The sequence below is a fragment of the Ostrinia nubilalis genome, chromosome 22 (assembly GCF_963855985.1).
Source record: "Ostrinia nubilalis chromosome 22, ilOstNubi1.1, whole genome shotgun sequence".
Lineage (NCBI taxonomy): Eukaryota > Metazoa > Arthropoda > Insecta > Lepidoptera > Crambidae > Ostrinia > Ostrinia nubilalis.
In genome coordinates this window covers 4,133,690-4,154,332 of record NC_087109.1, presented here as the reverse complement: position 1 = coordinate 4,154,332, position 20,643 = coordinate 4,133,690, and the positions used below count along the sequence as shown (strand labels likewise).

General features: G+C 41.0%; 2 protein-coding genes across 2 annotated transcripts in view; one reads left to right on the top strand and one right to left on the bottom strand.

Moving 5' to 3' along the window:
* The window catches only part of LOC135082871 (5-oxoprolinase), a 64,230-nt gene extending 56,872 nt beyond the window's left edge, over window positions 1–7,358 (bottom strand). The window contains exons 1-5 of the mRNA XM_063977635.1: window positions 7,184–7,358; window positions 6,008–6,184; window positions 5,172–5,363; window positions 4,381–4,669; window positions 1,540–1,741 (exon numbers count right to left, since the gene is read on the bottom strand). Coding sequence (XP_063833705.1) covers window positions 1,540–1,741; window positions 4,381–4,669; window positions 5,172–5,363; window positions 6,008–6,175 — 851 coding nt within the window. The 5' untranslated portion in view covers window positions 6,176–6,184; window positions 7,184–7,358. The remainder of the gene's footprint in view (window positions 1–1,539; window positions 1,742–4,380; window positions 4,670–5,171; window positions 5,364–6,007; window positions 6,185–7,183) is intronic.
* Window positions 7,359–7,678: 320 nt separating this feature from the next.
* Window positions 7,679–19,672, top strand: LOC135082925 (tRNA (cytosine(34)-C(5))-methyltransferase). The gene is made up of 12 exons (XM_063977688.1): window positions 7,679–7,860; window positions 7,939–8,031; window positions 8,236–8,450; window positions 8,901–9,078; window positions 9,417–9,501; window positions 11,310–11,449; window positions 12,910–13,043; window positions 13,467–13,654; window positions 15,289–15,433; window positions 16,230–16,661; window positions 17,349–17,515; window positions 19,410–19,672. The coding sequence occupies exons 1-12, from the start codon at window positions 7,735–7,737 to the stop codon at window positions 19,655–19,657; spliced, it is 2,151 nt and encodes a 716-aa protein (XP_063833758.1). The 5' UTR covers window positions 7,679–7,734; the 3' UTR covers window positions 19,658–19,672.
* Window positions 19,673–20,643: the final 971 nt, after the last annotated feature.

The window sequence follows — 20,643 nt, the reverse complement described above, 5'->3', positions numbered from 1 at the left end:
AGTTAGAGATGGGTTTCCACCCGGGTAAAAACCCACATGAGGGTAAAAACCCAATAAAAACCCGTTTCATTCCACCCGTGGGTGTTTACACCGGGTGAAAACAAATAATTTTATAATTATTTCAATTGGTATCTTTTCTTTATTTTTATTGAATTTTTCTCATTTAAGTTTATTGATTAATAAGTAATAAGTCAAATTTAACACTAATATGCATTTATATCGTGGCCAAATCGTAAAATTGATCACGTTATGATGATGTGACCAATTATTTTATAAAATGGTGTTATTTCAAGAATCGTTGAACCGATTTAAAAGAAATTTAGTAGGAACACAATAATTTGTGATCATGGCAAGGACATGGAGGGGGGGATGCCAAAGATGCCAAACTCTCTCTTTGATGACATTACGGTATAAAGTTACAAATAACAACACCAACTACAAAGTACTTCTGCTTAAAAACTTGAAATCGACCGCCCTTCCGCCACTGTAACGCATTGTAACGTTTTTCAAGACCTCCTCTCCCCCCAGATTGCATTACGTAACACTAGAACGCCCCCTTAGCAACAAATACCACTTCTCACTTTAAAAAAACGCTATTTTTGTTTTCACCCACCAGAATGGGTGATAATGGGTAAAAACCGGGTTTTTACCCAAATCACCCAGTTTTAACCCAATCGGGTGAAATGGGTTTTTACCCACTACCCATCTCTAGTTGTAGTTGCAGCAACTTTTTCCTTATATGAATTCGGCTTACGATGGATTTTCTCTCGAAAATAGAACACAAAATGGCAAACATTTCTTTTGTTGTTTTTGCATCTTTCACCAGATCTAAGTGTTTGTCGGTGATGCACTGTACGATAATGGATTTCGCTCGCGAATCACTCTTTTTATCTACCTCGTCATCGTCCAAGGTGTCGATCAATTGCCTTTCTTCTAGCAAACATCTAATTCGGAATTTCCAATGACCGAAATTGTCCGCAGACAATTGCGGAAGCGATATATTTGAGGTGCCCATAACCTTTTAGTATTAATGATGAACTTTCTTTATAAAATAAAACGAAGACTTTCAAGACGCCATAGCTCACTTTTATTTTTCTACACACAACTGACAGATAGGCAGTGTTGCCAACTTTACATCACAGATTATGCATATTCTAACAGCCATATCTTTCCTAACTAGAACTTCATTTTGGCCCTAAAAATAAATAAAAAAGTCAATTTAGCTAGCAAACAAAGTGACGTCATAAAAATTAGCTAAAACTACTACTACTCCTTGATACACTTATTATAAATACACTAACACTAGCGCAATGAGGGCTATCGTTTTAGCGCTCACCAGTTAGCGCCACTGTAGAGTAAGGTCCTGTCACTTGCTAGTAGCGAAGACAGTGGCACCAACTGGTGAGCGCGAAAGTGGTAGGAGGACTATCGCATTTGCACTCATCAAGATGGCGCCACTGTAGAGTAAGGTCCTGTCAATCGCCAGGGGTGCCAACTGTTAAGTATAAAAACGATAGCCCTCATTATCAATAAACTCACAGATTCATAGGAGTCAGCCCTCCGTCACTCTGCATAAACAACACGTTAGCTCCCTCCAGGCGCCCAGAGAAGCCCTGTGAGAACCCTCGCAGGTACTCCTTGATGTGAGGCGTGAGGTACGCGTCCGCACTCGCCGTGTGTCCCCTCGGAACAAGACGCACCATGGAGGTTATGGCGTGTGAGAGGGACACTTGGGTGAATCCTAAAAAGACATGCGACGTTAAACAGGCTGTCCCAAAATCAGTATGGCACACTGAATCCGCCCCGGACATATGTATAAAGCGTGTTCTAGAGTTATAGAGGTTATGGCGTGCGATAGGGAGACTTGGGTGAAGCTCGGCAGTTAGAGAAATATCGACGTTATAGAGGATATAATAAAAGCGCTATTGCAGTAAATTAAGCCGTCTTATGCCCTGTGAGAACCCTCGCAGGTACTCCTTGATGTGAGGCGTGAGGTACGCGTTCGCACTCGCCGTGTGTCCCCTCGGAACAAGACGCACCATGGAGGTTATGGCGTGAGAGAGGGACACTTGGGTAAAACCTTAAAAGACAGACGTTATACAGGGTGTTAGGTAAATGGGTATATGAGCCGACACTAGCCCATGTTAACATGGTCATATAAATGGTATGGTGAAGTCAGAAATTTAATATCATCACTTAATTTTTTTAAATTTTCATACAGAATAAATTTTATAAGATCCGATTTGTATGAAAATTAAAATAATTAAAATGAAGATATCAATTTTCTGACTTCACCATACCATTTATATGACCATGTTAACATGGGCTAGTGTCGGCTCATATACCCATTTACCTAACACCCTGTATACAGAGAGATAAATAGAGAGTGAGAGAAGGTTCTTGCGTGAATCCTAAGACACTATTATAAAACAGAGTGTCCCAAAATTAGCGTGTTACACTGATACGGTAAGTATATCGACCTAAGACGCTTCAAACAACCTAATTATGTCCTTATTTTAATCTATTGCAGTAAATTGAGCCGTCTTGTGCCCTGTGAGAACCCTCGCAGGTACTCCTTGATGTGAGGCGTGAGGTACGCGTCCGCACTCGCCGTGTGTCCCCTCGGAACAAGACGCACCATGGAGGTTATGGCGTGTGAGAGGGACACTTGGGTGAAGCCTGGTGAAGATATAGAAACGTAAACGTTATGGAAGATATAATAAGGACACAATCGCAATGACTAGTCTTAACGAAACAGGTACTCCTTGATGTGAGGCGTGAGATACGCGTCCGCGCTCGCCGTGTGTCCCCTCGGAACAAGACGCACCATGGAGGTTATGGCGTGAGAGAGGGACACTTGGGTGAATCCTATAAAAGACATAGACGTTATATACAGAGAGAGTGAGAGAGAGGTCTTGCGTGAATCCTAAAAGACACTATTATAAAACAGGGTGACCCAAAATTAACATTTTACACTGATAGTGGAAGTATATCGGCCTAAGACGCTTCAAACATCCTAATTATGTCCTAATTTTAATCTATTTAAGTAAATTGAGCCCGTCTTGTGCCCTGTGAGAAACCTCGCAGGTGCTCTTTCATGTGAGGCGTGAGGTACGCGTCCGCACTCGCCGTGTGTCCCCTCGGAACAAGACGCACCATGGAGGTTATGGCGTGAGAGAGGGACACTTGGGTGAATCCTGGCGAAGATATAGAAACGTAAACGTTATGGAAGATATAATAAGGACACAATCGCAATGACTAGTCTTAACGAAACAGGTACTCCTTGATGTGAGGCGTGAGGTACGCGTCCGCACTCGCCGTGTGTCCCCTCGGAACAAGACGCACCATGGAGGTTATGGCGTGTGAGAGGGACACTTGGGTAAATCCTAAAAATAAATGAACGTTGTATAGAGAGAGAAAGAGAGAGTGAGAGAGGGGTCTTGCGAGAATGCTAAAAGACACTGTTATAAAACAGGGTGTCCCAAAATTAGCATTTTACACTGATAGTGAAAGAATATCGGCCTAAGACGCTTCAAACAACCTAATTATGTCCTTATTTTAATCTATTGCAGTAAATTGTGCCCGTTTTGTGCCCTGTGAGAACCCTCGCAGGTACACCTTGATGTGAGGCGTGAGATACGCGTCCGCACTCGCCGTGTGTCCCCGCGGAACAAGACGCACCATGGAAGTTATGGCGTGGGAGAGGGACACTTGGGTGAATCCTGGCGAAGATATAGAAACGTAAACGTTATGGAAGATATAATAAGGACACAATCGCAATGACAATGTGCGGACCGTGGATGTTATGGCGTGTGAGATAGACTTGGGTGAAGCCTGGGAACGTTAGAGAAATATCGATGTTATGGAGGAATAATAAGGACACAATCGCAATGACTAGTCTTAACGAAACAGGTACTCTTTGATGTGAGGCGTGAGGTACGCGTCCGCACTCGCCGTGTGTCCCCTCGGAACAAGACGCACCATGGAGGTTATGGCGTGAGAGAGGGACACTTGGGTAAAACCTTAAAAGTGGGTAAAGGTGAAGCCTGGGAACGTTAGAGAAATATCAACGTTAAAGAGGATAGAATAAAGGCGTAATTGCAGTAAATTAAGGTCCACTTGTGCCCACTGAGGACCTCGCAGGTACTCTTTCTCAAATTTGTTTCTCAGTCACCTTTTACGACATCCACGGGAAGGAAGGAAAAAGTGGGAGACTATATTTTGGAGCTACATAAATAGCCACAGTTACTTGCTTTGAGAACATACATTGTACGTAGAAATCGTCACATAATAATTCTAAAAAAAACATGATAGTCAATATTAAAATAACCATCTTTTACCAAAGAGAATTCTTACAACTAATGCATCAAAAACACTTGCCCATATCGCTCGCAATCTTCCCAATCCTCACTTCATGGTCATGATAAGTGTAGCTATGTGCGAGCACAACAGCAATACTCTCTATCCCTTTCGCTCTCAGCCTCTGCAGATCATTCCTCACAGCTTCCTCATCCAGGTCTTTGACTACCAGCATCTTCTCTCCAGTTGTCCCTGTGACTTTACGCCATTGTGCAGGTTTGTCCATTTTACAGCGGTCTTCTAGAGCTGGTATGACTCTGCAGTCCACTTCGACGACCTCGGTGTATAGGACGCTTGGTCTTTTGATGTCCTGGAATGATAAAGCTTGATTTAGATATTGCAGGTCTGGCTAGGCGGTTTTCGTATCAGCAGGCCTACCATGAAACGCCGTTTACGTAGTTTCGGATATTTGTCACTGTTGCTCATGTTGGCACCTCGCTCTGTGTGAGAGGAATGGAAATATACTTCGGATTGCGTTTTTCGGAGTAGCCTCACAGATACTAGGGCTGCGGGCTCGAATATCACTGGGACACCTTAGTGGGACACTTGAGATGACAAATCAATGATAATAGTCAAAAAATATTATTCAAAAGATGTTGTATTCATGGGGCTGCTGCCGCCCTCTCTGGAAGTCACTTTGAAGGAACTAAGTCAAACTATCTGACTAAAAAATCTGACTTGCCCTATGCTATGATTTTATCACTAAGCCAATTTTTTTCAGTGCTAGATAGAAGTGTTTTTTAAAATTCTGTCTGGTTAAAAACCTCAACTAACTAGGTACCTACTATTGATTGAAATTCGATCAAACTTACCAACTGAAATATATGCGGCCTGGCCTGGTTGCCGATGAACAGTAGGTCCTTGAACCCTTTATTGATGACTAGCGCCATGTTGGCTCCTTTCCTCTCCAGTAATGCGTTGGTAGCCACGGTGGTGCCCATACGGATTGACTCTATCAGGGACGTGTTGACTTTGCCGTCTTTGTCTAATGCGTTGCCTGTTTCCTGTAATAAAAAAAGTTACATGCAAGAAATTGATGTTACAAAACTACCTAACACTTTGGCTGTATATTGTTATAAATGAACTGCTTACAAAAATTCTGTGACTTGTCCAAATATTGAAATAGGGTACTTAAAGGACATCCTTGTTCAAACATACCTTTCTGTGCATAGTGGCAAAAAGGAGTTATGACAGCTGACAATTTTATTAATACATGTCGGCCATTTGGTGTAGTGGTTCGAAACGGACTACTATTCCGGAGGTAGCGGGTTCGATTCCCGCACAGTACAAACATTTGTGTGTATAAACATATTTGTTTGTATTGGACTGGGTGTTTTCTATGTATAATAAGTATGTATTTACAAAAAAAAAAGTATTTAAGTATGTTTATATCCGTTGTCTAGTACCCATAGTACAAGCTTTGCTTAGTTTGGGACTAGAAGCGCAGTGTAAAATGTCTAAGGATATTTATTTATTTATTTATGTGCCTGTGTCCTGTATCTTTACAGATTACAAATTACTAACAGCCCTCAAACTTCAGCACTCCAAGTGAGCTAGATGCGGACTCATAATCGTACAACGATCAATAAACTGGCTAAACGTAGGTGGGTTTAAAAGAAATATACCTACTGCATAGTATTATTATTACCTCCTGAAGTATCCTCCTAATAGCCTCCCTCGGAGCATCATCATAGTTCTGTGGGTCCACCGACAGCAGTTTCATGACCCGCACCTTGCCGCTTGGACACCGAGCATACACGTCCGTAAACGTGCCTCCTCGGTCTATAGCGAACTGGAAACCTTTTGGTGGACTCATGGTTGTGACCTGTAAGGTAAATAATTTATTTTGTTAGTGAAAAATTTACACAATATTGAATTTACGAAAAAGATTTTTGTAAGTGTGTTTGTGGCTAGATTTTAATTCGGGATTTTTTTAATAATTAAGTACTGCAATCACAGCTGATTTTAAGTATAGATGTATTCTAGGTACGAAACTGCATCTAAAGTCTAGAAACTAGACTCTAGGGCGGTACATACCTTCAGAAAGTATGAATATTGAATTCACTTAAGTATTTATTTATAGAAAAGTACCTAGAGAATAATGAAGTAACCACAAGCGTAACCATCTTCTGGCCTAGGGAGGGTGTTAGGTCAGATTGTTTGACTTATGCCCGTTTTCACCATCAATCCCTAATTCTTAAGTGACCCGTATGAAAACAAATTTCCTGTTATGTGTTACCATAGGGGTCACTTAAAAATTAAAGATTGATGGTGAAAACAGGCGTTAGCTCCTTAAGACTGCAGTGCTTGCTCTGAGATTTACAAGGGGCAGCCCTCCCCTGCCCCCCTTTCCCTAGGTACGCCCATGGAATCAAATTTAAAAAGTCTAATTTAGAGTAAGTACCTACTTACCTATTGATAATTCCACTGTGATTCCACTCTAATAATGTCCACATTCATCAAATTAGATAGCTTATTTCGAGTTCAATGTTTGATCTCGTTATCAACATCTAAACACAATGATTATTTGTTTTAGGATTGATAAACTGATAAGAGATAAGAAATTTTAATTGCATATTATCAACCCTATTTGCAAGACCTTTAAGGCTTAAATTAGGTTAGCCTTAGGAAAATGTATGTAGCCACAGCAGTATTTGTAGGCAAGTACAATAATTTAAATTGAAAATTTAATTAGGTACTTTCATCTACTTATCAACATAATAAAGCCTTATCAATAACTGTTAAGATTCTAAAAATATTTTAGGTTTTTTGTGCTATTATGCCTCCTACCTGCATAAAACAAATTAATAAAATAAATGCTTACCTTAAAACAGATTTGATTGAGATTGAAGATAGACGAAAACTACAAAATAAAGTTTGTAATTTTGGCAAAGTTTACTTCCAAAACAAAGTCACGAATCAAGAAATCAAAATATTGCTAGACGAGCAAGCAAATATACTGCAATGCAACGTGACAAAAAGAGACCAAACATTTACAAAAGATAGAATGAGTGATTGTATTATATCCATTCATTATTCATTCATTACTACGTTCATTCTTTTATCACAAATAACTACGATCATAAAAAATCATTTCTTTTAAAAGGTAAATCCATTCTTTTAACGTACTGTTCTTTTGTAAAAAAACATGATTGACATTTTTTTATAGAATTATTGTTTGCAAATGTTTAATCTCAGTGAATTTTAAATTTTAATTAGTTACTTAAAAAACATAAATGTTAAAAAAATATTTAGCAATTTATGAACGCACCTTGTAAACAAACATAACCTCACTTTTTAGCGAACTGTCAACGCTGTCAACCACGATACCTCAACCAGCAACCAGCTGGCCGTATCAAAAACGCGAAAAAGTGTATGTTTTCTTTGTCGAATTTCTCTCAAATACGGTTAGTAACACTCGGTGCTTATATCAGAAGAATGGGTCGCAAAAATCGGAACGTTAACAAATTCGCTCAGCGCAAAAGGGACAAGAAAGAGCAGGTAAAACGATTCACAAATTCGAAGCAATGTTTTCACGATTATTAGCAGTAAAATGATGAATAAATTTTGTATTTTCAGGAGAAAAACCCTAAAGAGAAGCCTGCAGGTGATACACGAAAACACTATGAAGATATAGTGCGAGAAAATGCGGATTTTGAACAGTATTACAAAGTATGTAAATAGATTATTACTGATCATTTCAGCAACCTAACCTCGTCAGTTCCAACTAACTTTCTGTACAAAAGTATATAGGCAACCGTTTTTCCAATCGCAAATGTGATATTTATTCGTAAATATTATTGTTTATATGTCATAAAAGGCTATGAGTTTGATTAAATAACACTGTGCCTTATAGCTCCATAAAATCTCTTTCAGACACAAAAAGTATGCCCCGAAGAAGAATGGCCAGCATTTATGGCAGCACTCAAAGAAAATCTGCCCACTACATTCCGTATCACTGGGTCCAAGTGTGAAGCTGATGCGCTTATGAACATTGTTAAGAGCAAATACTTCTCCGAACTGTTGAATGTGAGGCTACAGGTGGAAGGAAAAGAGGAAGGGGAAGAGATCAAGCCTTTCAATCTGCCATGGTATGATACTTTTTTATGTATAATTTTTAAGACGGTACAACAAAGGCTTTTAACCAGCTAGTGTGGAGTTATGGACGTCAACTATTAGAGGTTACAGATTAACGATGATATATTCTTTAAAAAAGCTAAATGGAGATATTGTAGTGTATTCAGGGATTACCATTTGGAGTACTGTTTTTCTTCATCCTATGATTCATCTCACTTCATCAACATGAGCAATATTGTGTTTGTTTCTATGAGTGAGATGAAATAAATGTATATTTTCTTACATGTTCTGTTGGTTTTATATATTATTACTGCTACAGGATTTAGCAACAAAACACTTGTATTATTAAAAACATTTTATATTTATAGTTATGAACTTATTTAGTTACTAACAGAGCCCTTGTCCTACAAAAATGCATTAATATTTTTTTACCAACGTCAATTTCAACAACCAAACTATTACAGGTACCCAGGCGGTCTAGTGTGGCAGCTCCGCCTGTCCCGCATGGATATCAGACGCAATGAGACATTATACCGTCTCCACAACTTCCTCGTGGCAGAGACAGCGGCCGGGGGAGTGTCTCGTCAGGAGACCGTGTCCATGATACCACCTGTTGTGTTGGATGTGAAGCCACACCATAAAGTAAGAGATATTCCATCAATCATCATTATTCTAATGGAAATCACGTTATATTAAACAGCCGCGCATAGGCTGTTGAGCTCAATAGTCCGACGAAATAAATTCCAAATCAGCAATTCATTCAACTACATGATGTAATAAGATATCCCATCAAAAACAATACTTGTCAAAAAAACCAAGTCTCGCAAATCAGTTGTTCTACGGTAAAAAGTTGTGAGATCCATGTAATAACAAGTCCAGGCCAGGAAATCTTTAACGTTTTACATAAATTATTGACTTGGCCATCGCACTAAATAATTTAATTTACACGTGTATTCATGAGATCACTTTGGTTTTTCTAGGTATTAGATATGTGTGCAGCACCAGGTTCAAAAACAGCTCAACTAATAGAATTCCTGCACGCAGATGAAGACAAAATGCCTACCGGTAACAATAATTCCAGATTCTTAAGTGACAGTCCATTTTTCAAAAGCATCATTTAAGCAAGCAAGCAATCATCATTTATTATTTTGTATCGACTTGTAATAGTGATCAAGTGTAACTATTGAATACCATGCAATACTACCTCACATTATCAGTTACCTTTTCATACTTAAACCACCTTTAGATGAAGTTTGACACTCAACTAAAAACATAATCACATTTTTTCAAATAGGGACACACTTTCTGTAACAGACTGAAATTCATACGTGCAAAGGCATAATGCTAGTTCAGTGGGTCTAGTCAAAACGCACTTTAAAATCGCAAACTCATCGCAAACCAGTCGCAAACAAACAAACAAATCGCAAAAGAGGTCGATAACAAGAAAGGCTTAGTCAAACGGCAAAAAATCGAATCGCAAAGCCCTACCTATCGATAATCGAAAGACTGGATTGAAATTTCCCATACAAAGGCTTAGCCAACATGCATTTAAGACTCAATCAAAATCGAATCGAATCGCAACACCCGCCATTTTCATTGCGATTACTTAAACCCCGGTGATAAGCTTCGATTATATCGAAAACCAATAGGGTGAGTTGCACCACCTAACTTTGACCGTAACTATGACGTTAACCGGTGTTTTTTGTATGGAGTTTGACAGATTTTAGACGTTTGTCAAAGTTAAACTAAGATGGTGCAACCCACCCTAAGGCTGTTTTGACAAATCCGTATCGCGATGTCGTTTTGACAGCTAATTTGACAGCGAAGCATAGACGTAAACAGAGAGCAGAAAGAAGGAAGAAACTAATTTAAAAAAAAAAAAGCTAAAAAAAGTAAAAACAATCGCAAAGTCATAGACATTTTTTAACTTTTATTCGATTTTGAATGAACTTTTATGTCGCCGCGTCGTTGGTGGTTCAATGTGCATTTTGGCTGCCATTTTCCGATCGAATCGAATTACTGGTGACGCGGCGACTGACATTAGTGAAAACTTCCTATTGGTTTGCGATGGCATTTTGACTAGACCCGCAGTTCTTGCAACTTACGAAGGCGAGTGAGCTTTACTTGTGTGTGTAAGTGTACATGCACTTTTGAAAAACGAACAGTAGCGAGCCACCACACATGTAAGTGCTCCTGCACACGACGCCGCTGCCGCGCCGCCGCCGCGCCGTCGCCGCGCCTTTGCACTGTTTATACGCGCCGCGTGAACACCGCCACACCGCGCCGCGGGCGAAATTATGCTTTGATGGCGCGGTAGCGGCGCGGCGGCGGTTTTACTCGGTGCGTATGAACAGTGCAAAAGGTAGCGGCGTCGTGTGCAGGAGCGCTAAAGCTCACTCGCCTTCGTGAGTTGCAACAACTATAATTAACTTTTTAAAAAAATAAAACCGACTTCAAATGCGTGAACACAAAAAAAAACTGAAAATTAAAAATATTGCGTATAAAAAAGTTCATCCCCAATTTTCCACCCTTGGAAGTGAACTATTTTCTTCAAATTCGCATGAAACCACCCTATTGATAATACCTATTCAACAAAAAAATAATCGTTCAAATTGATTCATAATCGGCGGAGATATTGCGTATAAAAAAGTTCATCCCCAATATTCCACCCTTGGGGGTTGTTTTTTCTAATATTAAATTTAAATGGGACCACCCTTGAGGTATTACCTATACGCCGAAAAAAGATTGGTTCAAATCGGTTCATAATTGGCGGAGTTATCGCGTAACAAACAGAAAAAAAAACATACGGGTCGAATTGAGAACCTCCTCCTTTTTTGAAGTCTGTTGAAAATTAATTAATAAAATGTCGCCAGGCTTCGTAATGGCGAATGACGTGGACAATAGCCGCTGCTACATGCTGGTGCACCAGGCCAAGCGGCTCAACTCGCCCTGCATCCTCATCACCAACCACGACTCAGCCGTCATGCCGGCCATGCAAGTCACTGATGAGAAGGTACACAGCAATATTCGTTTCAGCCAAATGACGTCCACTGCTGGACAAATACCCCCAAGGATTTTATAATGACCGGTCCTGCGCTGCCTGCATCCAGATACTTACCGCGACCTTCACCAGATCGTCGGTCCACCTAGTGTGGGGTCTGCCCACTCGAGAACTTTTCTGCCCCAGCGGCCATCAGCTCTACGAGCTATATGCCCCGCCCACTGACACTTGATTTTAGCATTTCTGCGGATTAATATCGGTCACAGGTTTCATCTCCTCATTTCCGATTCGATCACGCAGGGAAACTCCACGCACGCTCCATCGTCCTTTGGGTGACCTTGTGTCTTCTTATGAAGCCCATCGAGAATTCACATCAGCTCTACGAGCTATGAATTTGAATTTGAATATGTGCCCCGCCCACTGACACGTCATGATTTTAGCATTTCCGCGGACTATAATATCGGTCACAGATTTTCCTCCTCATTTCTGATTCGATCACGCAGGGAAACTCCACGCACGCTCCATCGTCCTTTGGGTGACCTTGAGTCTTCTTATGAAGCCCATAGTAAGCGAACACGTCTCAGATCCGTATGCCATCACTGGCAACACACACTTTTGTCTTAAGACACTGCGGACACACTGGTCAAAGACTTTTGTCTTAAGACGCTGTGGAATTTCGGACGTGAATTTATCGCGAAGCTTCCCGTACGTACTACGTACCCTACAGTAAGTAACGTAGGGTAGGTTACGTGGACAACAGCAGCTGCTACATGCTGGTGCACCAGGCCAAGCGGCTCAACTCGCCCTGCATCCTCATCACCAACCACGACTCGGCCGTTATGCCGTCCATGCAAGTCACCGAGGAGAAGGTACACAGCAACATTCGTTTCAGACAATTGGCTTCAACTGCTGGACAAAGACCCCCAAGGATTCTATAATGACCAGTCCTGCGCTGTCTGCATCCAGATACTTACCGCGACCTTCACCAGATCGTCGGTCCACCTAGTGTGGGGTCTGCCCACACTACGTAGCCACTCGAGAACTTGACTCAGTCGTCATGCCGTCCATGCAAGCGAGGCACATAGCTGGTAGAAATGATGGCTGTTGGGGCCAGAAAAGTTGTCGAGTGACAACCATGGGTCTATTCCACTTTGATCACCTGACTTTCATCACCCAGGTGATCAAAGTGGACTCCACGCGACAATTTGGTGTCATAATTATTATTATTATTGACGGGATTGCTACCATGTACCTTAATTTTGAGTTTCTGATATTTCGGCATTGTTGCAAGCGCCATGGTCACGGAGTAACTCCCGTCAATAATAATAATTATGATAGTGACCATGAAAGTTTAAAACAATTGGTGTCATTTGATCACCCATGGATAAGATGACCTGAGTGATGAAATTGGACTCCAGTTTAATCATTATTACTTGAACCCTTTTTTAACATTGTTTGATAACCCATTACAGAACCCCGGATCCACGAAACAGCTGAAGTTCGACCGCATCCTCTGCGACGTGCCGTGCTCCGGCGACGCGACTCTGCGCAAGAACCCCGACATATGGCTCAAGTGGTCCACAGGCAACGGGAACAATCTGCACGGGTAAGACCGCCTTTAAAAGTTCTTATCTGAGAACCACTACACATTGAATGAATTAAATACTTTTTTAATTAGGTATTATGTATGTTTGACCAACATAACATTCTAATTGTCAATCATATTATTTGAAGAAGAGTAAGGATGACTACACCACTAGTCAATTGAAATACTTTTATGAGCTGTGAAAATTCGACTCTCCCATAGAATGAGAGTCTAATTTTACAATAAATTGCAATCTTATTCTGTTTTCAGGGATAGATTTGTATGTTATTTTAGATAAGTTTCGTCTTGCAATTATAGGTGGAGTGACGATTTGCAAAAGTACCCTGGCAGAAGATGTCACTATATCCGTCCGAGATCTGTTAGTCTTAGTCTATGATGATTTTAGTAGAAAAGCGTAGTTATAAAAGCTCCCTCATCCCACAGGATCCAATACCGCGTGCTCCGCCGCGGCTGCGAGTCCCTAGCAGTTGGTGGCCGTCTGGTCTACTCCACCTGCTCCTTCAACCCCGTCGAGAACGAGGCCGTCATCCACAGACTCCTGCAAGAGACAGGAGACGGCATGAAGCTGGTGGACGTCAGCGGTATGCTGCCGGGACTCAAGTACCACAAAGGTAAGGGTAACCTTTGAACGTTTCAGCCATGAAGACAGCCAGATACAGCCTGAAGCCAGCCAGGAACAGCCAGAAGACAGCCAGGAATCCAGCTCACGAAGGTAAGGAGTTCAAGGTAATATCAAGATGTTTCTGCCAGCCTTTGATCCTTCCTTTATTGGTGAACGTCAGCGGTATGCTGCCGGGACTCAAAGTACCACAAGGGTAAGAGAATCCTTTGAACCTTTCAGCCATGAAGACAGCCAGAAGACAGCTCATGAAGGTAAAGAGTTCAAGGTGATACCAAGATATTTCTGCTAGCCTTTGAGCCTTCCTTTATTGGTGGACGTCAGCGGTATGCTGCCGGGACTCAAGTACCACAAGGGTAAGAGAATCCTTTGAACCTTTCAGCCATGAAGCCAGCTAGAGACTGCCAGGGATCCAGCTCTTGAAGGTAAAGAGTTCAAGATGATACCAAGATTTGCCTTTAGATAGATCTACCATAAGGGTAGGACACCCTTTTAATCTTTCAGCTATTTTAATCAAGGAGATCAAGTGTTCATGGTGGTATACCAAGATGTTTCTGTCAGCCTTTGAGCCTTCCTTTAGCCCTATTGATCCATCCATGAAAGATCCTCTAGTGTCATAATCATTACTTTATTTAGTCGCCACTGCAGATGCAAGTCAAGTAACTCCAATTTCCCAAGTGAGACTGAGCCTTTCAGCTGTAATCTTCAATCCATCTTAAGACAAGCAGTTTATGATGATACCAAGGAGTGTAAGTCCCAATGTTTCTGTCAGTCTGTGAGCCTTCCCTAGTAGTTGGTGGCCGTCTGGTCTACTCCACCTGCTCCTTCAACCCCGTCGAGAACGAGGCCGTCATCCACAGACTCCTGCAAGAGGCAGGAGACGGCATGAAGCTGGTGGACGTCAGCGGAATGCTGCCGGGACTCAAGTACCACAAGGGTAAGGGAATCCTTTGAACCTTTCAGCCATGAAGCCAGCCAGAAGACAGCTCATGAAGGTAAGGAGTTCAAGGTGATAACAAGATGTTTCTGCCAGCCGTTTAACCTTTCATTAGCCCTATTTGACATGAAAGATCCCCTGATGTCATCACTATCATCAGGTTATTTAGTCGCCATTGCAGCACCGTCATACACTGGCTGGGGACAGTATGAAGCTGGCGGACGTCAGCGGAATGCTGCCGGGACTCAAGTACCACAAGGGTAAGAGAATCGAGATGTAGGATCTTTCCTTTTAGCCATGGTTATGGAGACAAGGTTCATGGAAGTACGACTCTAGCAGTCGGCAGGAGACGTCACCCTTTGAATCTTTCAGCCATGAAGCCAGCCAGAGACAGCCAGAAGACAGATACCATATACAAATTAAGGGTTTGGCCTGCACTCCCCATGCAGATCTATAGTGTTTTCTCCATTTGACTCACAGCTTCCTAAACCATATTCAAACCTTACAGATATCGTTATTTCTACGTCACCTCTCCACTATGATGGAAATTCGGCATAATGAAATCACTCTTCGATGAGTGATTGAAACTTTTAATAACATTGATGAGCATTATTGGTTTTGAACCAGTCTTAGCTTACCACCACCAGAGCTCCAAATACAAATAACCTCATCCCAAAACATTATTCCAGGCATGACATACTGGAAGCCGGCGTCAAAAGACATGGTGTTCTACGACAAGTTCGAGGATGTGCCGGAGAAGTGGCAGACGGTTGTGAGACCGCAGATGTTCCCACCCAGTCCCGAGGATCTGGGCAAATACAACCTGGATAGGTGGTAAGTGAACAGCTATAAGGTCAGCGATCGCCCCACCATTCTTCCGCTAATGTTTGAGTGTTATCGGTACACGCTAAATGATCCATGAGTGCACACGCACACTACAATAATGCCGCTCGGAGTGCTCGGATCAAACTCCTCGCACCCTGCGCGACCGAGACCAAAAATTGGTGGCGCGTCTTCGTGGATGAAACTATCCATAAAATAGGTGCTACCTTACAACAGAAATATATTCTTGACTATATCAGTCAGCGTCAAATAGTATAATAGACACCCAAAGTAGCCAAAAGTTCGCGATATAGATGACTCACGCTGAACTGTCCCACCAAACTCAATGACAGGGGGGCGCTACCATCGTTCAACTTTATGGTTTCCAACATGGCAAAAATCGGAACCAGCGATCCGGTGTTGACGGTGGCGCCCCACTGTCAATATCATGGATAGGACAGTTCAGTATTTTGGAACTATACGTCTTTGTTACGATTGGAATAAGGTTGTGTTATCAACTTATTGGCCACTTTGGTTGTCACGAACTATTTGACGCTGGCTGTAGTGTCGTCTTTAGAGTATACACGCGGCATAATGCCAAATATACTCATGAATTGGATACCTTATAATATTTATACAGTGAGGTCATGTATACCTGTAATCTGTAGTGTGTGTGTACCTGAACGATAAATTCACGTATTTTGTACAGTTATTTATTTTTCTAGTAATACCTATCTGTAATTTCCTACGTCTTGATATAGTTTACTAATTTAACTTTGTTGTAAATTGCAACCGTAACTTGTTACAGTATAAGAATATTGCCACACCACCAAGATACCGGTGGATTCTTCGTAGCCGTCTTCGAGAAAGTCTCATCACTCCCATGGGAGAAAGAAGAAAAAGACAGCAAAGAAACAGAAGAACAGAACACAGAAGAAAAGAAAGAACCGCCCAAGAAGAAAAGAAGAATGGGGGGCTACAAAGAAGACCCGTTCGTATTCTTCTCTGGAGATACCGAAGATGTGTTTCCTTCTATCAAAGAATATTACGATCTAAACGCTAAGTTTGATTCTAAGTGTCTGTTGACGAGATGTCACGTGGGGAAGAAGAAGAATATTTACTTAGTTTCTCCGCTAGTGAAAGATGTGGTGCAGAAGAATGAGGCGAAAATAAAGATTATAAATACTGGTGTGAAGACGTTTGTGAGGTGTGATAATAAAAATATGGTGTGCCCATTCAGGTGAGTTCTCTCTCTAGAATTTCTACACTTTAGTTAGCTTAATTTCTTTAGTTTTATTCTCTGTCTATAGCGTTTATAGAACTGTGGTTGGACTTACTTTATTGCGAATTTAACGCCTTCTAAATAAGTACTGAATCAATTTGCCGTAAAATGTATGGTTCATATCTTGTAAAGCACAAAAAGCCCTAAAAAACCATACAAAGAATGGTCTCTACCCGATGTCGATGTCAGCCCTAATAAGTATGGGGTTTTACCAAGATGTTGTAGGTAACTCGACAAATAGTCAGGGCATTATAATCTCGCAAAAGTACGACAAAGAGGTTGAACGCAGTTGGTTCAAAGCATGCCTTTAAAACAATCACTTTCTTTCATAAAACTCATGCCCGTTTTTACCATAAATCCCTAATTTTTAAGTGACTCCTATGGTAACAAACAACAGGAATTTTGTTTTCATAAGGGTCACTTAAAAAATAGGGATTGATGGTGAAAACGGGCCTCAGACTACTTACAGAAATAAGTTAGTGCATTAGTGGTTAAAAGACTATTATTCCTGCTTTACCAAACATTCCTCTATTGTCACAGGCTGTCACAAGCGACGCGTACGCATATTGAAGGAACATACTTTGTTCCATTTGACTAGCCTTACATTGACAAACATTGTCTATAGCCCTTGCTCTATTATCACAGACTGTCACAAGAAGGCCTGGCCAGCATAGCGCCGTTCATCGGAGCCAAGCGACGCGTGCGCATCTTGAAAGAGGATTTAATTCTCGTGCTACAAAACGACAACCCCAGCAAACCGCCGGAGCTCAGCAAGTTCAGCGAACACACGCAGAACTTGGTCAAGGATTTGGGTAAGTTGAGGCAAATTACATTAATAGGTACTATCAGAAAAAAATAGAGAGAATTTGACGAACTTCTTGCAAGAAATTTCATTATCCGTATGCGGCTTTACATATTACAACAACACGTCATATTTTTATTGTATTTCAATTTCAAGTCAATCAAAAAGTATCAAATATGATGGCAATATTTATAGTCTGCTATACGCCAATACGGCGTTTTTGATAGTTCGTTTATTTGCAGCTTTTAAAATACACATTATAAGGTTTTTAAATATAATTTCAAGTCTTAAATAATCAAAATCTTTTAATTGCATAAAGGGCAGGGTAGGTTATGTGCGCCTCACCAAATCAGAAGGACAAGGCATACTAAACTTATTAAAAACTCCGTGACAACAGTAGGAAGAAACTGGGATTCTGGACAAACCCTTACTACCACAGTCCCTCCTGGAAATAATCGACGCCTAACGTAACTGGCAGACAATACTTTTAAGTTTACCTTACGTATCAAATTAGTTATAATACAGTAGAATCCGTTTATCATGACTCCGCCTATATTGACCAACCGGTTATTATGACGTAAATACACTACGAAGTTTGGTTTTCATATAAAATTCTTTATAAAAAAGTCGGATATAGGTAATGACTTCCCTAATTCCCTTACAGTGACATGTCGCTTATTATGACCCATTTTTAATAAATTATGTCCGGTTATAATGACCGACACGATTCTTTACACCTCCACGGTCATGTTCGTTGATTCCCGACGACGTTCGGCACGTGGCTTGTTTTTGTTTTGAATCTCAGTTGAAGGTCACGCATATTTTTTCGTTTGTTACTATGAAAAAAATGACATCTCAACGACATAAAGCATTTATAGCCTGACCAGGAACATAAAAACCCTGGCATAGAGGCGCGTCAATTGCATTTGATAGTGCAACACTGAGTACAGTCGTACTTGTGTTAAATTAATAGGCTAACTTTATGTATCAGGATTCAGGATTACGGGCTAATTTGATATTTTCATAAATTAACGAAAAAATGTTAATATAGGTAACCTGGTTTAAATAAATTAAATGAAACCATCAATCGAGCTAGTAGGATTTATTTTATTATTCATCAATAATCAAATTCAGAACTTGAATATTCAACTGCAATGTCTGCTCATGAACGCTTCAAACTCGGTACTTCTTTGCCAATTCCATAAAATTCAACACTTAGAAAGTGACAAATAATTTTAAAATTGGTAGTTGAAACAAACCACAGCTAATTTTCATAGTGGACTGTACTATACGATAAACATGTCAGTCAATTTGACAACCTTTGTCGGAAACATTATTCAATGAAAATATTGTCCGAACCCTTAGTATTTCTCTTCGACAAATACTTTAACACATTGTGAACCACTTTTCTTTCGCGACTATAAAAAGATTTTAGCAATTTAATTCACAAAATCAATTGCGCACATTTAAAATAAAGTTTGTTTACACTTTGACAGCAATAGACTGACATGCAAGGTGACATGTCAATGAAGTTTTCAGTTACTGTTGCCATTAAAAGAAATTAGTACCATTAGTTTTCCGCAACATGGCGAGGGTTTTTATGTTCCTGGTCGGGCTATACAATTGAGGAGAAAGGTGCAATAATATGCAGATTAGAAAATGGAGAATGTAACTCATGTTTCGCAAAGTAATTTGGCGTGGGTCATTCGACACTCGCAATGATTTTTATAAACAAGAACCGTATTAAGCAATCGTCAATTCAAATGTTTTGATACCGAAGAGGCTACGAAAATTTCACAAAACTCTTTGTATGACGTCCGCTTATTATCACGTGTTTGTCAATTCCTTTCGATGTCATTATAAACGGACTACTGTACTAATAAATAAATCTGTTTTCTCACCAGCAACCGGCAGCTGCATCCTAGAGTTCCAAGACACAGAGTCTACTCTTCAACTAACACTAGTGGGCTGGCGCGGCGTGCATTCGCTACGAGCTTACACCGCCACCTCCGATACTGTGCACTATCTGAGATTACTTGGCGCTGACTACAGCAAATACGGTAAGCACAGCAAACAGTGCCTTGTTATATACACTCAACATTTTTTTTTTTTTATCCACAACGAGGAAGCTCTTGGCCTGTATCTCACCTGATGGTAAGTGATGATCAGGCCGAAGGTGGAAGCGAGCTTCACCCGGAATCCTCAACCACGGAGGAAACAACCACAGAGGAACATCAAATAAATCACACCTTCCGCAACGCGATTTTCTTCTGACACAATCATGGTGCCCCAAAAATATTGGTGTTATTTTAAAGCCCAATAAATAAAGAAAAACACATTAATTTTTTTTATAAACAATTAACAGGTACCATAAATGTGACTTGAAAAAAGGCCTCACTTGGGGCTCACCTCTGAGACCAAGTAAACCAATATTTGTGGTTTTAAAAACAAATAATGATGTCACGTGTCCTCTTCAACAGATGGATGGTTATTAATCCCAATTTAACAGTTTTATAGCCATAAAAGTTAGCTCAAGCGTAACTACCTGTCGCTTTAAGAAGAGAATCTGGAAATGAAGTTTAGAACTAGCTTTCAAATGGTACCAATATTGGTGGGAAGTGGGAAGCATACGTTTGAAAAGTGCTTGTCGCGGGAGGTGTGATTTATTTGACGCCGAGTGTAGTTGCAATAAGAGCTAGAGTCCCAAGACACGGAGTCAACTCTTCAACTAACACTAGTGGGCTGGCGCGGCGTGCACTCGCTGCGAGCCTACACCGCCACCTCCGATACTGTGCACTATCTGAGATTACTTGGCGCTGACTACAGCAAATACGGTAAGCACAGCAAACAGTGTCTTATGATTTACTTAGATAGTCCCCTAGATGGGGCAGAGGGCGTCCACAACAGTCCTCCATCGCGTTCGGTCTTGAGCTTCGCGTTTGATCTCGCTCCAAGTCTTGCCGATCTTCTTCGCCTCGTCTGCCACAGTGCGCCGCCAAGTTTGCTTGGGGCGACCACGTTTGCGTTTTCCTTGGGGGTTCCAATCCAGAGCCTGCTTGGGGATGTGATCGGGATTCCTTCGGAGAGTGTGTCCGATCCAGTTCCACTTGCGACGCTTGATCTGTGTCTTATACAGTG